The sequence below is a fragment of the Oreochromis niloticus genome, linkage group LG4 (assembly GCF_001858045.2).
Source record: "Oreochromis niloticus isolate F11D_XX linkage group LG4, O_niloticus_UMD_NMBU, whole genome shotgun sequence".
NCBI classification, from domain to species: domain Eukaryota; kingdom Metazoa; phylum Chordata; class Actinopteri; order Cichliformes; family Cichlidae; genus Oreochromis; species Oreochromis niloticus.
Window position 1 is genome coordinate 23,400,020 of NC_031969.2, and position 21,103 is coordinate 23,421,122.

A 21,103-nucleotide genomic window follows, 5' to 3' on the forward strand; every position below is an offset into this window, starting at 1 on the left:
GTAAATATTTCAGTGTTGATTTCTTTTACATAGAACTGTATTCAACTATATTATACATTCAGATATGTACTATTAATGCATTTTCTTATAGTGTCATTTCATTTTTAACACATCACTTTTAATTGATTTATAAATACAGTATTTACTACTCTTATTATGTTCACAGTTTATTCAATACTGCATAGCAAGAGTGTACAGCATGGTTTGTGAAGTGTCTGCTCCAATAAATCCAGAGAAGTACTTGGGGGTCAGATTTCAGTTGACACATTTTATGATAGGCAGTCGCATCAATTTAATTTTGATATGACAGTCAGGACTGAGTGCTAATGTTGGGGAAGCGTCAGAATGTCACTGGTGTATAGTTGCACAGTATACATATCTCTGGTATCTGATACTAATTTCACGCTGCTGTACTTTCCATAAAAGTTAAAAGAGCAACATATGATTCCTGGAAATGTAATACAAGAAAAGTTGGCACCTCAGGTAAGACCTTAAATAACAGCTGCACAAATAAGATTTAAAATGGGTGTTTTTCACTTAAGATTGTTGAAAAATGACAATTTTGGTACAAGAACATAGTAGTAGCTTATATTTAAGTAGTTTATATTCAACTTTTACTGAATGAGCAGAGATGAAAAAGTATCTTGAAGTTTGGAATAATTTGCAGTGTCCTCTCAGATTACGTGCTGAAACTGTTGACAGGAGTGGTTTATCATTTATCATCTTAACAGAGGATTACAAGTCATTGCTGTAGTCAAAAATAACAACAGCTAATGAACAGAGTTAGGATACCACTCTTGCACTGAGAGGACATTTGTCCGACATATCCAGAGAAGCAGGTGAATTTTTTGTTCTTATATTATTTAATTTCATAGTTTGATAGGAAATCTGTCAAATTATTTGTTTTGAATTCCCCTATGAAGTTTCAAAAAGAACAGTTCCCACAAATGTAGGGCATTTTAGTCACAAAAACTGACTCGTTTGACATTTTCAGAAGTGGAAATCAAAGTGAAACCTTGACTAAAGTTTAAAAATTAAAACTAATTCTCCAACTGTACAAAATTACAAAAGTTTAACAAATTTCTGATATCGCTTATTATTGGCTATTATTTTACATAATGTAAACATGCATAAACAAGATAAAGCCTTTTATGCTCTTCCTGTCTATTTAGTTTACTTTAAGGTGTGATTCACACTTAAATAGCTTGAATATACTGAATGAAGGTTTGATGGAGGGTGTAGATTTTTTAGTTGTTTAGAATATTATTTTTTTGTACTGGAAATTGCCTCAAAGGCTACTTTGCTCTCTTAAAGTGATTGAAATCTCCTTTGGATTAGAATTTCAGTTTTGCAAGTATATAATATATTGCCCTATACAGTTTGGACTGAGTTAGAAAAATCGTGGAAATTGCCCAGTTTTGTGGTTGTTAATTTTTAAATGACATGTTTGAACTCATTTCTGCTGGTTGCTCTATATCAATGTACTTCTCAGGGTTCAAATATATTCCTCCTGTATGCAGTGAAGGAAGAGGATAATTTCTTTCAGTGCAAAGGGTGTACATGGTCTGCTGCGGTTCTTGAGTAGGTGGTATATGTCAAAGTAAAATCCCCAGATGTTACATGGCATGACCAAACTCTTAGCTTGTTGACCTGGGACTCAGCAATGTCATTGCGCTCTTGAGCTTCTTCCAGCTCATGCTGAACCTTTCTCAGCCTGGGTAGGTAGATGTTGGCTTGTTCCTCCTGTAGTTGATGGGAATTAAAATGAGGGCACCCTCATTGATATATTAGTTAATTTAACTTCAGTTTAATTTAATGTTTACTTTTCATATTTCTGCGTTCTCTCTCAGATATCTGTACAGAATAGTATAGCTTTGTTTTGAGGAGCACTGTATAAAGGATTGTAATATATTGTTATGAGTGTTAAAAACAAACAAACCTGAGGGTGAAGCAGTCCGACATGCTCGCTAGCACCAACCAACTCCTGTTCAGCAACTCTTAATCCTCTCTCTGTCTGCGCCAGAGCGGCTCTCAGCTCCTCAATTTCAGCCACCATCAGACCATTTCTGCGCCACACCATGATGACCTGCTCCTTCATGTCTTCCTATCCTTTGAAATCATCATCAAGGTGCAGCTGGGAATCCTGATAAAGTAAATTAATAAATAAGCAAACCAGTAAGTAAGTAAAGGAACTAACAATTCTATTTTTAAACAGATGAGCAGAAAAAAATTGTCTCTGACAAAAGCATCTACCAACTCACCTTGAGCTGTCCTTGGACATTCCTCAGTTGTTTCTGGGCCTCAGCAGCCTGTCTGTTGGCATGGCTCAGCTGAATCTCCATCTCATTCAGGTCTCCCTCCATCTTCTTCTTGACTCTCAGGGCGTCGTTCCTGCTCCTGACCTCAGCATCAAGAGTGCTCAATCACCCTCTGGCTGTTCCTCTTGATCTGCTCCATCTCCTCATCCTTCTCTGCCAGCTTCCTCTAATCTCACCTTTTACCTGGTTTAGCTCAAGCTGAACACGAAGGATCTTGGCCTTCTCGTGCTCCAGAGTGCCTTTTAGAAAGTCATTTTAACAAATACTTGAGAAAATATGTTTTAATTAATTTTAAAGTAAAGTAAATTTCTATAAAATACATTACCTCAGCTTCCTCCAGAGCTGTCTGAATTTCAGACTTCTCAGTCTCAACAGTCTTCTTGGCCTTTTCCAGCTCATGGATGCTCTTTCCTGTCTCACCAATCTGCTCAGTCAGATCTGAGATCTCCTCTACAGAGCGAACACAGCCAAGAGTTAGAGTACTTGGAGCTGATATATGCAAATGTTTTTGCCACAACATAAGCTGTAAATGAATATAAACATTAGAATCATATCCATATGATCTATAGCAAGATAAGCATACGCTGCAGGTTCTTGTTCTCTCTCTTCATGGTCTCCAGTTGATCCAGAGCCTCTTCATATGAGTTCTTCATCTTGAACAACTCAGTGCTGAGAGAACGAGCCTCCTTTTGTGCTCCTTCCAGCTCTGCCTGGCTCTCCTCATACTTCTGCTTCCATTCTGCCAGGACCTATGTTAATATGGGTTAATTAGTTAGTTGTCATTATGGGTGTATCCCTCTTGTTATTATATTGGTTATATTTAAATCTTTACCTTATCAAAGTTCCTCTGCTTCTTGTCAAGGTTGGCAGCCAGAGAATTAGCTCTCTCCACATCAATCATGAGGTCCTCCACCTCACCCTGCAGCCTCTGCTTGGTCTTCTCCAGTGAGGCACACTTGGACTTCACAGCCTCAATGGATTCCTCAGCCTCCTGCAGGGGCTGGGCAATCTGCAACACTGTCAGCCTGCTTCTTGCACAGAGCAGTTTCTGGAACTCAGCCTCTTGCTTCTTGTTCAACTCAATCTGTGCAGCTGTTGCTCCACCAGCTTCATTGAGCCTCTAGCTGATCTCTTCAAGCTCCCTGGAGAGGTCGGCTCTTTGCTTCTTTACCTTAGCCCGATCTGCCTCTTCCAGCTCTTCAATAAGAGCGTAGTTTGAAATTTTATATTAACAGAGCTTGTCAATGGGAACTTATATTGTAATTGTTTTTCATAATAATGAACAATATTCATTATGAACACTGTTCATTAGTGTTACCTTAAGTTACCTAAAGTATCTTGCTGAAAAGCTCCATCAAGTTTTTTCTTGATGGAGAAACCAAGAGAGATTTTTTCAAGGTAACTGTCCTCATAAATACTGAGTACATCAGTAATGTCTACAGTATACCCAGTGGCAGATTACAATAGTGTGCTGCATGGTTTATGAATTATTTATTCCAATCAATCTTGATATTAACTTGACAGTGATATTAAGTTGAAAGAGTTTATACTAAGCTCATGTGTGTCCAAGTCATTTCGACATCACAGCCAGTACTCAGTTTTAAATTTGGAGAAGTCTTGAAATGCCACTGGTGTACTATTACAGGACATAAACATCTCAGCCATCTGAAATAAAATTCAGAGCAAGACTTTGTATTAATGCCAGACAAGTGTTATATATCTCTACTAGGAATAGAGTTTAAGAAGGACTGCCAGCTCAGATAATTCAATACCAGAAAATTGTTTGTTATAAAAAATTGTTAATGTGTTTCTGCAACGAAAAAATAAACATATAGTTTTTAAATTTCAATTTTGATGTACTGAGTAAGTGATAAATGATGAATGGAAGGAAAAGTCTGGGATCATAGCCAGAATTACCTTTCATCGCCAAGTTTTGCACAGACTTGTCTCAATGTCTGCCATCTTACCAGCAGGTCACGAGGTGCTACTATGGTCAAAAATAAATCCAGCAAAGAGAAGAAGATGTGACTTGTCTTTTGCATAAGAGAAGGATATATTTATAGGACAATAATTAGATATGTTGTTAACACCATATCCTAACCTGAAAGAGATTTGTCATCTTTAATAGTCTGATTAATTTCCAAATGTATTTTCCTAAAAAAGCACGTGTTTAAAGGTAAGATAAGTTCAATTTAAAATGTTGAGTAAAATAACATATTGTGCATGTTCGCTGTGATCCAAGAGTTGGCTAGAATAGTAAGGAAAATGCAGAGTAGACACACAGACAACAAAACAACCAAAACAGGGAAATTACTTATTTCCTCTGCTACTTTTAGCTGTGGTATTTTAGAAGAACACATTACAGACAATGCAGTCTAATGTTTTAGTGTCTTGCTAGGTGTAAAGTATCAAGTGTTTAACCTCTTACTGAATTTTCTAAATTCTACGATACTGTTACTGTAGTACTATTTTTATGAGCACAGATGAGTCACTTTGGCTTGCACTTCTGGAGAGACACAGTGAAATTTCTCTAGAAAGATCTAGCCACTTAAGCTCCCTTAGGAAACAGTATAAATGGCTACTCATTGGCTTCTTGTGAAAGCCAGTAACATTCTCAAAATTTTCTTTTGACTAAATCCCATTTATTTGCAAATCCAGACATTAGGTGTCTCTGATACCTTCAACATTCACAAAGCCTTAAACTCTATGGAGAAAAAGCGAAGAGTGACATAAATGGGAGGTTATTGTCATCAAGTACTCTGCCAAAATAAGAGGTCTGAGAACAAGTAATGACCTGTATGAGAATGACTATTGGTATTTTGGAGACATGCAACCACTCCCCATGTAACGTTAACCTGTATGCCATTTTAGATATATAAAAATTATGGTGAAAGTCTAGGATTGAGTGAATAATACCTTGGTCATACAGCCCTAGAGGCTAGTGGTAACCACCTGTCATTTAACTGGTTGGTCTATTCCCCAACCAGCTGGCAAAAACCTTGTGTTTGCTTTGGCCACTAGCATATTTCTGCTGTAGTAATTTGAATCGAAGTGACGGATGTATCTAAAAACACTGTCTACTCTCCGAGCTGTACTGACACTGCCAAAAGTGTAACATAAACTAGAAACGGAGGCAGTTGGTTTCAGAGTTATAGTGGCACTTTATGAAAAATTTTGGCTGAGGTGCAGCTTTTACTTTGAAAGCAAACCTTCTCCATTTCCAGTTTCCATCACACTCTTTCTAGTATTTCTACTGCTGGGGCAGTAGTTAGGAAGTATTCAAAGCATTTTTATCTGAAGAAGTACAGCTGACTGTGGCAATCTGGTAGCAACCAGTGCAATAAGTAGGAGGTTTTTGGTACAGAATCTTCTTTGAATCCAATTTCACCCAGTTAAGCCAACAACCTCACGAAGTGGCTAGAGAAGAAAGAATTTATGAACCTTTTTAAAATAAATAAATAAATTTTAGATAAATGCGTGATTGAGCAAAGCGTGTGTCATGTCATGTGAGAAACCTCTGCAAATGTTAGACATAATTTAATGAAAGCTGTTGTTGAGTGCAAGGTAAGAGATAGGTATTTTCAGAAGCTTGGTAGATCAGCAGGTTGGCACGCTAGAAAAAGAGCACACCCTATAGCTAAGGATACAGCACTGCAGTTTTATACTACAGGTAAGTGTAAATGGGAAAAAGGCAAGCAAGCAGAGCCAGGGCTAGCCTTGCCCACTTCTTGGAGGAAATTAGTATTACTTATGCCTACACACATGTTAGAAGGACAGACAGGCAGAGCAAGAAGAGGAGTGAAAAGGAGAAGGCAGGTTAATACCTGAGAGGACAAGAGGAACCATGACATGGATTCACTTAACTCGAACTAAAATAATTAATTAATTGACCAAAAATATTAATAATGAACTTTTGCATAAGGAGAATCTGTATTCACTCATCTAATTGTGTTCCAGAATGCTTGGGCTGCTTTTTGTCAGTCACTTCCCACACTGTCAAACTCAATTCTATCATCCTCACTCAATGTTTCAGTCATTTTCACGTTCAGTGAGCCATTAAACCTCTATTCCTTGTAGTTTAAATGTCAGTGCTTTTCTATATTTATGTCTTTGAGACATTTTTATTTACAAAATCCAATGCTGCCCATTTTATCATTATGGGGGGAAATCCTGTTGTACATCCCACCATTGCTGGGACACTATTCTGTTATGTTGCTGAAGTGAAGTTTCTTCTCCAAACAGTTTATTAAAGTTTATGAATATGTTTTGTTGTAAAACTGTGTGTTTCAATAAAATATGTTGTTCTTTCTCTTTCTCCACTGTAATAACCTAGAGTAATATTAAAAATGTATGTTAGTTGCATCCAATCTTCATTAGCATTTGGATTGAATATAACTATAGACGGTAGTCTAACTTCACAAGACGTTAGACTAGTTTCCCTAAATTAACATTTAATCATCAATTAAATATTTTGTAACTATTTTATTTCAAGTAAGTAGTGTTAATTGATTTTTTTTCTACTATAAAATGACACAAAACTGCGTATATCTCTTTAATGTTGAGTCTGTGGATGGCTATTTTAATTTACTTTGACACTATTAACTAAGAATAAAAAAAATTAATTATACCTGATCTTTGGTTTTTGAATATTTAAGCAGAGACTGTACAGTTATAATGTATATGATACGCTATAAAGTGTTTAATGAAATACACCAAAAGTGAATATGTTAACATACGATCATTCACAAAGGTTTAGATTTCCTTTCTCCCATCTATGTGTGGTTAAAGGTAAAAAATTATTTTTACAACATAATTAGCCTATGCACGTATATATGCCAGCGTCACCTTTTAAAAATATATATATAATCAGCTTTAAATCTCTTTACATGTAACATGAGATTTGCTGTGGAGGAGATATCATATTTTGTGAAGGCAGCATTGGATTTATTTGATGACTCGTCACATTATCAGTTTGGGTAAGCTATATAGTAAGATCAAAAATAGAAAGGGACCAACAACTGTGGCTTTATGTGCCAGTAAGCATCAACAGGCAGGCATCTGGAGTACAAATAAGGTTGTCAGTGTGCATGTGCAATTTTAATGGGAAGCAGAGTATATTGAGTTTATCTCTATATCCTACAAATACTAGTAACTTTGATTTAAAGACTTCAGATAGTACACTATTGTACAGCTTTTAATGTAACAGCTTTTAAAAGCCCCAGAAATTAAAAAAGTATTGTATAACATGTAATTTATTCTTTAAACATCAAGAGTTTTGTTTTTCTCCATGATCAGTATAACATGATGTCTGTGTTTATAAACCCATTAAAAGCATTCATTAAGCTGACAGCATTAAAAAGTCCAAATCAGGCATCTTTAGATTTATTTATTTGTGAAGTATGTTTCATTGAATTTGTGCTAATATTTATCTTACAGGGAGAGCTTTTAACTAATTAAAGACTGTAAATGGTGCACTGTTGTAGTGACACATATTTAATGTAACTGATACAACGTGATTTATGGCATTAGTGGGTACAACTTTTAAAACTCCATCCAGAAATTTATAATCTGTCTTATATATTATCTAGTGTGTATAGATTAATATAAACTAATTTAAACCGTGTACAGCTCTGTTCTTCTCAAATGTATGATACTGAAAGTATTTCTTTAATATTTAATTATTATCTTATTTGTTTAAATGATATGACAGTGGGAATTAATTGTCATTCTAAATGGACACTTTGCTTATTATAGAGCATTTATGTTTAAATTATCTTAGGTTATGTAAGATATGGTTTCTTCAGTTAAAGCTAACCCTGCTAGCACTGATACTGAAAGCTAGGAGGGATGCTAAGCAGAGGTGCTGTCCTCATTTGCTAAATGTCCTGTAAGTATAAATGAGGATTCTTCTGAAGAAACTACAGTGTTGAATATTATATTTTCCAGTGTGACTTTTGTAAAATAAAGAAAACATTATACTGATTAAATGTAATGAAATCAGAGAAAAGAGTTTATTGAAGTAATACATTGTAAACAGACAATTTAGCAGCTGTTTCATATTTTATGAACGCTGACAAAAGGTTCCAAATAGATGTCTCTTACTCAGCACTTTCACCCTAGAAAAATCATAAAAAAATCAAATTATTCAACACATATTAACATTTTAAAGTTTATCCGACGTGATTTTGCAGAAAGACATAAACTAAATTCTATCAGTGTATACCAAATTAATAATAATAATAATAATATAATATAACAGATAATCTATCTAAAGACAACAAATTTAAAATGGGATCAGATGAATTACCTTTCCAACATCACGGCTCTTGGCTCTCAGTTTGTTGACCTGAGATTCAGCAATGTCAGCACGTTCCTGAGCTTCCTCCATCTCATGCTGGACTTTTCTCAGTCTGGACATGTGGGTGTTGGCCTGTTCCTCCTGTTCAGTATTACATTATGTTGGATTGTTAAAAAAAATATCTGATCATACATGAGAGCTATATTTACACGATTAACAATCTTTCAATATTTAAGGTCACAAAACGTTTTACTCACAGCCTCCTCAGCCTGTCTCTTGTAAGCCTTGACTTTGAGCTGCAGCTTGTCCACCAGATCCTGAAGTCTGACCAAATTCTTCTTGTCCTCCTCAGTCTGCATAGATAACAAACTGTTATTTACAGCTGGAGAAGAAACAATTTAGGAAATTATGAATTTCTAGATAAATGTGTAATTAATCACCTGGTAGGTGAGCTCTTTCACTCTCCTCTCATATTTGCGGACTCCTTTAACAGCATCAGCTCCACGTCTCTGCTCAGCTTCAACTTCAGCTTCCAGTTCACGGACCTTTAATGCCATGATAAATAATCAGCTTTTAATAAATGTTAGAGTACAGAGAAAAATTAAGGGGTGGAGTTCATATGCTGGAATCAAAGTGTTATCTTTTAATACTTGAATAATAACTCAAGAATATATGCAGTACATACCCTGGACTCCAGTTTCTGGAGCTGCTTCTTGCCACCCTTCATGGCGAGGTTCTCAGCCTCATCCAGACGGTGCTGCAGGTCCTTGACTGTGACCTCCAGGTTCTTCTTCATCCTCTCCAGGTGAGCACTGGTGTCCTGCTCCTTCTTCAGCTCCTCAGCCATCATGGCAGCCTGAAAATATGGGTGGTGTTGGGATTACTGATCAAGCATGAACAAGAATTTTGAAAAGAAAAGAAGGCTTGTAACGTACTAACTTACATCAGTGATAGCCTTTTTGGCCTTCTCCTCAGCATTTCTTGCTTCTTGAACTGCATCATCCACCTCACCCTGAACCTGGACAAGGTCAGACTCCAGCTTCTTCTTGGTGTTCAAAAGACTGGTGTTCTGAATAAAAAAGGAACAACTTTAATGATGTGATTCTCACTCTCTGATGCCACAAAGTTCTTGTAAAGTAATGAATACCAACCTGAGAGTGAAGCAGTCCAACACGCTCGCTAGCATCAACCAACTCCTGCTCAGCTACTTTGCGTCCTCTCTCTGTCTGCTCCAGAGCGGCTCTCAGCTCCTCAATCTCAGCCACCATCAGACCATTTCTGCGCTCCACCATGGCGACCTGCTCCTTCATGTCTTCCTGTCCTCTGACAGCATCATCCAAGTGCAGTTGGGCATCCTGATTTCAAACAAACAAAAGATATTATCACTGTATGCTTTTAGGTTAATAAAAAAACACACACACACAAATGATCTACCAACTCACCTTGAGCTGTCCTTGGACATTCCTCAGTTGCTTCTGGGCCTCAGCAGCCTGTCTGTTGGCATGGCTCAGCTGAATCTCCATCTCATTCAGGTCTCCCTCCATCTTCTTCTTGACTCTCAGGGCATCATTCCTGCTCCTGACCTCAGCATCAAGAGTGCTCTGCATGGAGTCAATCACCCTCTGGCTGTTCCTCTTGATCTGCTCCATCTCCTCGTCCTTCTCTGCCAGCTTCCTGTCAATCTCACCTTTGACCTGATTTAGCTCAAGCTGAACACGAAGGATCTTGGCCTCCTCGTGCTCCAAAGTTCCCTTTAAATAAAGGTTTATTTCAACATAAACTGGAGAAGGGATACTTTTATAAATTTACATTTATAAAAGTTTACGAACAAAGTAAGATTCTATAAAATACATTACCTCAGCTTCCTCCAGAGCTGTCTGAATTTCAGACTTCTCAGTCTCAACAGTCTTCTTGGCCTTTTCCAGCTCATGGATGCTCTTTCCTGTCTCACCAATCTGCTCAGTCAGATCTGAGATCTCCTCTACAGAGCGAACACAGCCAAGAGTTAGAGTACTTGGAGCTGATATATGCAAATGTTTTTGCCACAACATAACATATAAATAAATATAAACATTAGAATCATATCCATATGATCTATAGCAAAATTAGCATACGCTGCAGGTTCTTGTTCTCTCTCTTCATGGTCTCCAGTTGATCCAGAGCCTCTTCATATGAGTTCTTCATCTTGAACAACTCAGTGCTGAGAGAACGAGCCTCCTTTTGTGCTCCTTCCAGCTCTGCCTGGCTCTCCTCATACTTCTGCTTCCATTCTGCTAGGACCTATGTTAATATGGGTTAATTAGTTTGTTGTGATTATGGGTGTATGTCTCTTCTGATGATAATGGTTATGTTTAAAACTTTACCTTATCAAAGTTCCTCTGCTTTTTGTCAAGGTTGGCAGCCAGAGCATTAGCTCTCTCCACATCAATCATGAGGTCCTCCACCTCACCCTGCAGCCTCTGCTTGGTCTTCTCCAGTGAGGCACACTTGGAGTTCACAGCCTCAATGGATTCCTCAGCCTCCTGCAGGCGCTGGGCAAGCTTTTTCCTGTTGTTAAAATAATTTTGTATTGATCAAGAGTGAAACAACTGTATAAACTAATTTAAACAATGAAAGCATCATGACTTACTTGGCCTCCTCCAGCTCCTCAGTGCGCTGGATAGCATCAGTCTCATATTTGGATCGCCACTGAGCCACCTCACTGTTGGCCTTGGACATTCCTCGCTGCAGCTCAGCCTTGGCCTCCTGCTCCTCCTCAAACTGCTCTCTGAGCAGATCACAGTCGTGACGTGCTGACTGAACAGCATGAGCCAGGGCGTTCTTGGCCTTTCGAAAATACAATCAATGTCAGATGGACAATTTTAATGTTGAAATGACTATACATAAAAGAAGAAAATATAGTTCCAACCTTCACTTCCTCCTCAACGTGTCTCTTCAGCTCCTCAATCTGCTGAGTAAAGGCCTGCTTGCCCCTTGTGAGCTGAGAAACGAGAGCTTCTTTCTCCTCAAGCTGGCGACCGAACTCACCTGTAAATAACACACATGTATTAAGCCTAGTTTGTTTAATTTCATCCACTTGATTGTTTGTTGTTTTGGTCACCTGTGTGAGAGTAATATATGTAACTGTGTAAAGCTGTGAATCCACCAAGAGACTGTTTCTTTGTTATATATTACTTACCATTCTCTGTTTGTAGTCTTGCCTTCTGGGCATTAATGTCATTCAACTGACGAACATTCTCATCATTTTTGGCTTTGAGTTCACTTAGTTGATCCTCAAGAGTCCTGCACATTTTCTCCAAGTTGCCCTGTCAACAAGTAATGTCATATCCATGTTAACAGTTGATCAGCTTATGCTTTGGAGGTCTTGAATTTTTTAAAAAAGCAAAAGAAAATCTGTTCTCTATAAACAATGTCCACACCTTTGCTTTAGCAACAGCCTCCATATTGCTGGAGAGGTCATCAATCTCCATCTTGTACTCACTCTTCTCTTTCTCCAGCTTCTGTTTGACACGCTGGAGGTTGTCGATTTGCTCTCCGAGCTCTGCAACAGTGTCAGCCTGCTTCTTACGGAGAGCTGCTGCAGTAGCTTCATGCTGCAGAGTTGATTCCTCAAGATCACGACGCAGTTTCTGGAACTCAGCCTCTCGCTTCTTGTTCATCTCAATCTGAGCAGCTGTTGCTCCACCAGCTTCCTCGAGCCTCTCGCTGATCTCTTCAAGCTCCCTGGAGAGGTCGGCTCTCTGCTTCTCTACCTTAGCCCGAGCTGCCCTCTCAGCCTCAATCTCCTCTTCCAGCTCCTCAATACGAGCCTAGTTTGAAAATTAATTGGATTTATCAGTTAGAACCTTAATTGGTATTCTTTATGAATTACAATGAACATTATTCATTGTGAACACTGGTCATGAGTGTTACCTGGAGTTCCTTGATCTTTTTCTGGAGTTGAGCACCAAGGGATTGTTCATCCTCAATCTTGCTGAGAAGTTGGCTGATTTCAAAGTCTTTCCTTGGTGTGGAATAAGACAGGTTTTGGTATCACAGTACAAATGATTATTTCATGTACAATATTTGATAAGAGTAGTATTCTTTACAATATCAAAAAAAGCCCTACTTCTTGATTTTCTCGTCAGACTGCTGCTTGTCATTCTCCAGATCCATTATGGATTCCTGAGCCAGTTTCAGATCTCCCTCCAGCTTCCTCTTGGCTCTCTCAAGGTCCATGCGGAGCTTCTTCTCTTGCTCCAGTGAACCCTCAAGCTATAAAATCATGTCAGTTAATTCAAGTGGTTTGAAAGACATTGATTCAATACTCTTTCCATTAAAAACAATATGATTATAGTTTTCTTACATCATCAACTTGCTGTTCCAGCTTTGTCTTGGACTTGGTCAGAGTGTTGACTTTGTCCTCCTCTGCCTGGAGATCATCCAGTGTTTGCTGATGGGCCTCTTGTAAGGCTTTCTTCTCCTTAGTTAACTTGGCAATTGACTCATCTTGAGATGCCATCTCCTCTGTCAGGTTTTTCACCTGAAATAATATGTATACATTAAGTTTCATTTTCTTCCACAACTTGCTGAATATTTGAATATTTAAGTTTTTGATTCAAAGAACAACATTACATGCTTCAATTCAACTACGAATACAATCAGTATGAACTAGCCTTGTTTTCTGTGGCATGTTTCTCCTTCTCCACTTTGGCCAAGGTGAGCTCCAAGTCATCAATGTCCTTCTTTAGCTCAGAGCATTCATCCTCCAGCTTCCTCTTCTTAGCAGTCAGCTCAGCATTGATTTCCTCTTCATCCTCCAGTCTCTCAGTTGTCTCTTTGAGTTTGGCCTCGAGCTGGATCTTGCTCTTAATGAGCCCCTCACACCTCTCCTCAGCATCAGAGAGGTTGTCGACTTCCTATAATACATGTTTAACAGAAGTTACATTATTTGTGAGTCACATTGTCCTAGAGTTTTCTTGATCGTAATTTTAACTACACTTTTGTTTTAGCACATAAATAATCAGAGGATGAGACAAACATGTGGCCTATTTATATCTAACTTATATACCTGAACTATAAGTGTAATATATATACTTTTCTCTGCTACTTACTGCAGCCACTTGAAGTTGCAGGTCATTCTTCTCCTGCAGCAGGGCGACCATCTTCTCTTCCAGTTCCTTCTTCTTGGCCAGAGCAGTAGCCAGGTCTGTCTGCATCTTCTCATAGTTCTCCTTCATGTTCTGCAGCTCCTTCTCAGTCTCAGCACTCTTCAGAAGAGGCTTGATCTTGAAGTACACTTTCAGCCATGGCCAATTCTTGACATTCATGAAAGAACGGATGTTGTACTGGATGGTGTAGATAGATTCTCTAAAAACCAAACATGAGAATGTTACTTTTATTGTAGTAGGCTCTTATTATAACAAAGGAAATACAAAAGAGAATACAATAGAGTTTAGTATGATAACGTTACCTCCTCTCCATCATCTTCACAAACTCTTTCCTCATGACGTATCCTCTGCAGAGAGCCTGAGTCATGGTCACCAGCTCAGCCAGTTTCTCATCTCTCATCTCCTCAAGAGTGCCGAGCAGACCAGCTTTGAAGAACACCTATTTAATTATTAAAAGCATAAGTACAAGTGCAAATGGACAGTGTTTTGTTAATGTATATTAATATAATGAAGTGTACCTTCGTGTGCCCAAACATGTACTGTGTGTGATCCACATCAATGGAGCCAAGCAGCTTCTCAGAAGCTTTCTTGTTGTCAATGAACTGTCCCTCAGGGATGACACTGGCATTCAACACTTTGTATCTTCAAGAGAGAATCATGTTGTTACTTGGATTTTTCTTCCATCATGTTTAAGTCAAGTTTGCCCTTTACAACAACAATGAAATCATTTCTGCTGTCTAATACAGTAATGTGCTGTCACCTCTGCTTGAAGTCACCATAGAGGATTCTACTGGGGAAACCCTTTCTGCAGATTCTGATGCCCTCCAGTACACCGTTACACCTCAGCTGGTGGATGACCAGGTAGTTCTCCATAAGACCTGAGAGTCAGAAATGCATAATGTTTCAAAAATTTCTTCATTTCACTCTGTCATTTTTACAGTTAATAGGACTGTGGGGCCCTGTGGGGTACCTGGGGTCTTTGTCTCATTGGGAATCAAGCAACGGACAAAGTGAGGATGAGTGCTTCTTAAGTTGGTCATCAGCTTGGCCAGATTCTCCTGTAGATCAGCATCATTAGATAATATGTTAATAGAAGTTAATAATATTTAAATATGAATATTTAATTTGTTTTCTTAAACTATAGATCTATACATACTCTGAAAAGCGCAGAGACAGTCTGGAAGGAACCGCCCTTCTTCTTACCACCCTTCTTGCCACCACCAGCAGCCTCTGTTTTAAAAACAATTCATTTCATTATTGGAATTGAAAAACTACTTTTCACGGTATCAATATTAGCCTGCAGTATGCACATTGTAGCTATCTGTACTGGACACTGGAGTTTGTGGGCACTTTTATTTCTTACCTTCAGCTCCAGCATGGGCTGCATACAGGAAGCAGAGCAGTTTGTTTGAAGACTTCTGGTAGAGCTGCACAACCGATTCATTCAGTGGGTCCTTGTTCTTGTCTAGCCAGCCAGAGATATTGTAGTCCACTGTACCAGCATAGTGAACCAGGGAGAAGTGTGCCTCAGCCTTGCCCTTTCCAGGCTTTGGCTTCTCAAATGCCTTGGTCTTGCCAAGATGCTGATCGTGCAGCTTGTTCTTGAAAGTTGTGTCAGAGGCCTTGGGGAACATGCACTCCTCTTCAAGGATGGAGAAGATGCCCATTGGCTGAGAAAATGTCACATGTCATATTAAAATTTCAACAGAGGTAACATATGCAGCCATATGTACATTTCTTCCAGAGTAGCTGTTTACCTTCTCAATAAGCTCAATGCAGGCAGCCAAGTCCATACCAAAGTCAATGAACTCCCATTGAATGCCCTCTTTCTTGTACTCCTCTTGCTCCAGGACAAACATGTGATGGTTGAAAAATTGTTGCAGTTTCTCATTGGTGAAGTTGATGCAGAGTTGCTCCAAGCTGTTGAACTGTAATAGTACAAACATGTCTAATTTCATGGCACTAAAGTATTTAAAGTTTAACAAATGTGGTGAAATGTCTCAAGTGCTCACATCAAAGATCTCAAATCCAGCGATATCCAGCACTCCAATGAAGAACTGTCTGGGCTGCTTTGTGTCCAGCATCTCATTGATACGGATAACCATCCACAAGAACATTTTCTCATAGATAGATTTGCACAGAGCTGAGACAGCATTGTTGACCTGGCAAACAAGAATTTATAATTATACAAAACCATATGAATACAGCTATAATGTCTATAAATATATAATCATATTATGAGGCCTTTTTATTAATTACCTGTGGGACAGTCTGACCTTTGGTCACCATCTCATTGCCAACCTTGACTCTTGGGTAGCACAGAGCTTTCAGCATATCAGCCGAGTTCAGGCCCAGTAGGTATGCAATCTTGTCCGCCACTGTTGGATTAAAACAAATAATTAAAATACCTAACAAATGCAAATTACTTCACATATTTTTCCATTATACAAATTTTTCACAATACCCTCAGTGCCATCAGGTTCAGCCTGCTCTTCACGCTGCTTCTGCTTGAATTTCATGTTGCCATGATGCATCACAGCACCAGTCAGCTTGTAGATGCTTAACTTCTCATCAGCACTAAAGCCCAAGATGTCAATAGCAGTCTGTAAGAAAAAACATGAAATCAACAATTCATAAATAAAACAAAAAAGACATTTATGGTTAAGTATAAGAATTCTGCGGCAAATGCTATTGTACATCTGTTGCAATGAACTCCTCCACATCATTGATGCTCTTGACAGTGATTTCACCCTGACTGATCATTGGATAGTCATAAGGGTTAGTTGTGATCAGAAGAGCCTCTGAAAGGAGAAGTGAAATTAACTTGTTTGTTGCTTAGAATGTGATTTTAATGGTTTTAAAATTTAAATTTTGGTGTCCTATCAACATACCCAGAAGCTCAGGCTTGTGGCCTGTCATCAACTGATAGAAGATATGGTAGCTCCTCTCAGCAGACAACTGGAAGGTGACACGGGACTTCTCCAGCAGATCTAAGAAGAACAGATTAATTTTGACACTGTAGACATGAGACATCACAGTCAAGACTGCAAAATGGATCGAACATACATTCATTTTCTTGGCTGTGACTGGGGGTGTTTGAAACTTTTTTCAGTTCTGTTGCGTTACTAATAATGTGATTCACAGTATACCTTGTTATAATTTAAAGGTTCTGTGAAGATGCAATATGTTCCTACTTTTACTTACACACATGATAACTACTGGGTTACGGCAGAAAGTGTTGCCACGCTAATAGATCCCAGTCAATTACTCTGTCAGTGTACAGTAGATCACTTTTTTTGTCCCCTGCTCATTTATATATATAGTGTAACCACACTGTTCATGCATCCATGTTCCACCACAACAGAAAATATTGCTTCTACTGAAATTAAGTGACTCATCTCTTTATGTGCTGTGAAATAAATAAGCAGATCTGTTACATAATATTTAGAGTTTTGGGCGGGGGGGGGTATTCTAAAGATATCAGTTTGATACTCATTCCCCAGAGCTTGAATAAATTTAAGTGACTAATTAAATATAATTTCTATCACAGATAACTTTAATTTGCACTGTGGTTCAAACTTACACGTTTCAATATCAGCTGAAGACAGCTTGCCAGATGTGCCAAAGTGAATCCTGATGAATTTACCCTAGAGGGGTAGATCTTTATTAATACTGCCTTTCATGAGAGCATGTAGTAAAAAGCGTATTTACATTAACTCAGTTTTAATCACTTACAAAACGTGAGGAGTTGTCATTCCTCACAGTCTTGGCATTACCGTAGGCCTCCAACAGAGGGTTGGCAGCAACAATCTGATCCTCAAGAGAGCCCTGCAAGAATATATTGTGTTTATGTGAGCTGATCTTCCAAAATCGATTTTCTTTTTTGTCACAAAGTCTTTGGTGCTGAATAAAGAATATACCTGCATTTTGCCAGGTGTTGGCTCAGCCTTCTTAGCTCCAAGAGCTGCAATTGTTGCAAAGTACTGGATGACACGTTTGGTGTTGACAGTCTTTCCTGCACCAGATTCTCCACTGGGGATTATGGGACACATTGTTAAAATGCCTTAAAGTTTTTATAGATTTTTAATGTAGTTTGTATTATACTCACGTAATCAGGACAGACTGGTTCTCACGATCTAAAAGAAAAACATATAAGCATGTCTTGAATAATCTTAGGATTCATTTATTTCCTATCACTTATAAGTAGCTATGTGCTAAGAAACGATTTTTTTCACGCAATGATTAATGGTCATCTGTTTAAGTCAAAGTCCTAAATGCATTTAAAAGCTTTAATAGGGAATTGATCTTACCAGTGAGCATGAACTGATAGGCATTGTCAGAGATGGAGAAGATGTGGGGTGGAGCCTCAATCCTCTTCTTTCCTCTGTATGCTGCTACACATGTAGCATCATATACAGGAAGCCACTTGTAGGGATTGACGACAACGCAGAACAACCCAGAGTAGGTCTGTATCATAGAGAATAAATATCATTTAAACATTTACAGATCGGCACGATATTTTCATTTCACACACAGCAAAGTGAAAACTTACGTAGATCATCCATGATGCATAACGCTCTTTGAGGTTAAACAACACAGATGGCTCATTAAGGTGGGTCATCATGGCCATGTCCTCCATCTTATCAAACTTTGGAGGGTTCCTGGGGTGGATTTCATCTTCCTTTACGGTGACCGTCTGAATAGAAAATTAAGATAACTTAGAAAACATCAGCTTTCAAAGTTTGGCACTATATATTTAATAAACAGATAAAGTACATTGATTATTCATCTACCTTTCCTCCCTCTGTCTCAACAGTGGCTTTACCACCCTCCTTCTTGACAAGTTTGCCCTTGACATACATCTCATCAGGATCAGTCACAAAGAAGGCCGTCTTGGCATCAAATGGAGCAGTCTGGGCCTCAATCCTCTCCTTTTCTGGCTTCCGGAGGTAAATGGCCGCTGGGCCATACTGCGCCATCTCCGCGTCTGTGCTCATGTTGGCACTTTACTACACTGAAAATATGATGATTGACCCATAAATCATATACTGTACTCATTATACAAACCATAATTAACATCCATTCCTTTTGATTCGTGGAATTTACCTCAGCTGATGCAAACAGAAATTCCTTGGTATCCTGTGTATGTCAAGGTGCTATAAAATAAGTAAAGGTACATCAATGAACATTTTACGCTTCAGTTTAAGAATCCATTCAAAAAGCAAAATTTTCAATGCCATTAAAAAAATGTAATAACCTAACACTTAAAAATGTAAAACGTAAACTTAATTAGAGCATATAATACACAATAGATAAAACATGGTAGCTGAATCTTTTACTGTACTCACCCGCCTTAGATGCCTGTCAGTTAGAGCAAATGTCCAGAGCTGCTGCTTTTATAGACAACGGCTCTGCTTCCTCAGCATTTACACTCTGCTTAGTTTGGTCACAAATGTCTGACACCTTGCTTCTTGATACTGATATGGTCAAAAATAAATGAATTATTATGATTAATTTTCCACACATGAAGTCCTTCTTTTCTTATAAAACATATTTTTAAAATAAAAAAAATAAATGTAAAATTCTCATGTTAATATAGTCGGATTCCTTAATGGAAAAAAAATATTGCCAATGCATTTTGGTTCATATATTCCTTCAAATGATTATGCTCCTAAATATGGAAAATGTACGAAATTTTAACAGTATAGTTAGTGGTAAATTACAACAGTGCTCTGCATGGTTTGTGGGTTATTCATTCCAATAAATCTTGAAGATACGTTGATATTAACTTGATACAGTATATAATAAGCTTGTCTGTGTGCCCAAGCATCTTTGGTATTTTGATATCCAGTTTTAAACTTGCAGTGCCACTGGTGTATAGTTACATGACATAAAAATCCAAGACATCTGGTATAAAATTCAGAGTCAGACTTTCTGTTATTGCCAGAAAGGTGTTATATATAGCCACTGGGAACATAATATTAGGTACTTTAATACTATAAAATAGCTTGTTATGACTACATTTAATATCTGGTTGGATACAAATGAACATACAGTGTTTAGGTTACAATTTTGATGAACTAAGTGATAAATTGTTGCTGGAAGCGAACATCTGGGATCACAGCCAGGATTAGCTTTTATTTCCAAAGCTTGCAGAGACTTGTCTTAATGTTTGCTATCTTTCTAGCAGGACACAAGATACTATCATGGTCAAAAATAAATCCAGCAAAGGGTGGAAGGAGTGATTTGTGGTTGGCTCAAAAGATAGATATGTTCATTTTTCAACATCATAGGGATTAGGATTAAAGAAAAGAAAAGAAATTAATCATTTGAGCTTATCTATTTGATTTTCAATTTTTTTTCATGAAGAATAGTCAGGTGTCAAAAGCAATATGTTGTGTGTTTTCACTCTAATTCCAAGGGCCAGGTGGAATTTCAACTGCAGAGCAGACACAGCATTACAACCAAAAATGGAAACATTTTACTCTGCTTTTTTTAGCCCTAGTATTACAGAAGAACACATTACAAAGATTGTAGTCTAATGTCGTAGTGCTTTGCGAGGTGTAGAGTATTAAGTGTTTAATGTCATAATACTCTGGGGAACCCCCTCTCTGTGCGCCCCTAAATTTATGGATGCTCTTCAATGCATCCATCAAAGTATGAATGTATGTGAATGTTACAAAATTCATTCTGTTGTTGTGATTTGCCACTATATAAATAACATTGAATTTAATTGAATTGAATTCAAAGAGAATGGCAGTTGGAATAAACGCATTGAGGCAATCCTCGAGGGGAATCCTCATTTTCACCAGTTCAGTGGATTTATGGGCTTGATGGACGATCTGCACAAAGCCCAGGAGACAATGCAAACTCGGGAACTCCTGGGATTCAGCACCGAAGCAGCAGCAGCAGTGGACAGAGCTCTAAATGATGCAACAGCGGCAAAGATATGAAAATAGGATTTCTGCATTTTCTGTATTTCCTACCCTAATAAGGCTCCACTTTGAACATTGTCTATATTTACTTAACTGTCTTCATTTGTTTGTTTATTTGTTTTACTATGACAACCGTTCCATTAGATTTTTAATATTTATGTGAAAGAGTGATTTAGGAACTTTAGGTTTAACTCTCACCATGAAAGACCTTAGATCAGGAGTGAGTGGTAAGGGCTAGGTAAGGGCCTTGAAGTCCGGTTTGTCCTAATTGTGATCTCATTTTGGGTTGTTCGATCCAGCACTGGATGCCTCCTTGTCCTTTTGGACATTCTCTCCACCAGTGTCCACATTCTCCACATGTATTCCAGGTAGCGTACACTTTATAATTTAAGAGTGGTGGAC

At 38.1% G+C, this 21,103-nt stretch overlaps 1 protein-coding gene and 1 pseudogene across 1 annotated transcript; both read right to left on the reverse strand.

The window, feature by feature from the left end:
- Nucleotides 1-1,542: 1,542 nt before the first annotated feature.
- On the reverse strand, nt 1,543-4,280 carry LOC100694850 (myosin heavy chain, fast skeletal muscle-like; annotated as a pseudogene).
- Nucleotides 4,281-8,302: 4,022 nt separating this feature from the next.
- LOC100689722 (myosin heavy chain, fast skeletal muscle) lies at nt 8,303-18,776 on the reverse strand. Its single transcript, XM_019357843.2, has 39 exons — nt 18,560-18,776; nt 18,319-18,462; nt 18,077-18,233; nt 17,875-17,902; nt 17,687-17,798; nt 17,502-17,594; nt 17,350-17,413; nt 16,658-16,756; nt 16,464-16,567; nt 16,231-16,369; nt 16,026-16,144; nt 15,779-15,928; nt 15,524-15,694; nt 15,130-15,436; nt 14,923-14,996; nt 14,737-14,824; nt 14,527-14,644; nt 14,285-14,408; nt 14,069-14,205; nt 13,710-13,965; nt 13,272-13,514; nt 12,962-13,138; nt 12,725-12,870; nt 12,529-12,619; nt 12,036-12,425; nt 11,795-11,921; nt 11,525-11,643; nt 11,246-11,442; nt 10,980-11,163; nt 10,731-10,896; nt 10,473-10,597; nt 10,059-10,367; nt 9,768-9,971; nt 9,560-9,685; nt 9,302-9,472; nt 9,057-9,161; nt 8,874-8,969; nt 8,626-8,757; nt 8,303-8,434 (listed from the first exon to the last, which is right to left on the reverse strand). Exons 1-39 carry the CDS (start codon nt 18,761-18,763, stop codon nt 8,417-8,419), a joined length of 5,814 nt encoding a protein of 1,937 aa, XP_019213388.1. The 5' UTR covers nt 18,764-18,776; the 3' UTR covers nt 8,303-8,416.
- Between the last annotated feature and the right edge of the window lie 2,327 nt (nt 18,777-21,103).

Bases quoted from the DNA above. Each gene is read 5' to 3' on its own strand.
- LOC100689722 (XM_019357843.2), bottom strand. From the start codon at position 18,763: ATGAGCACAGACGCGGAGATGGCGCAGTATGGCCCAGCGGCCATTTAC. The intron at 17,903-18,076 runs GTAAGATCAATT...TTTTTCTTTTAG, and splicing joins CTATCAGTTCATGCTCACTG to ATCGTGAGAACCAGTCTGTC. The intron at 14,997-15,129 runs GTAAGAAATAAA...TTTTTAAAACAG, and splicing joins AGCCCATGCTGGAGCTGAAG to AGGCTGCTGGTGGTGGCAAG.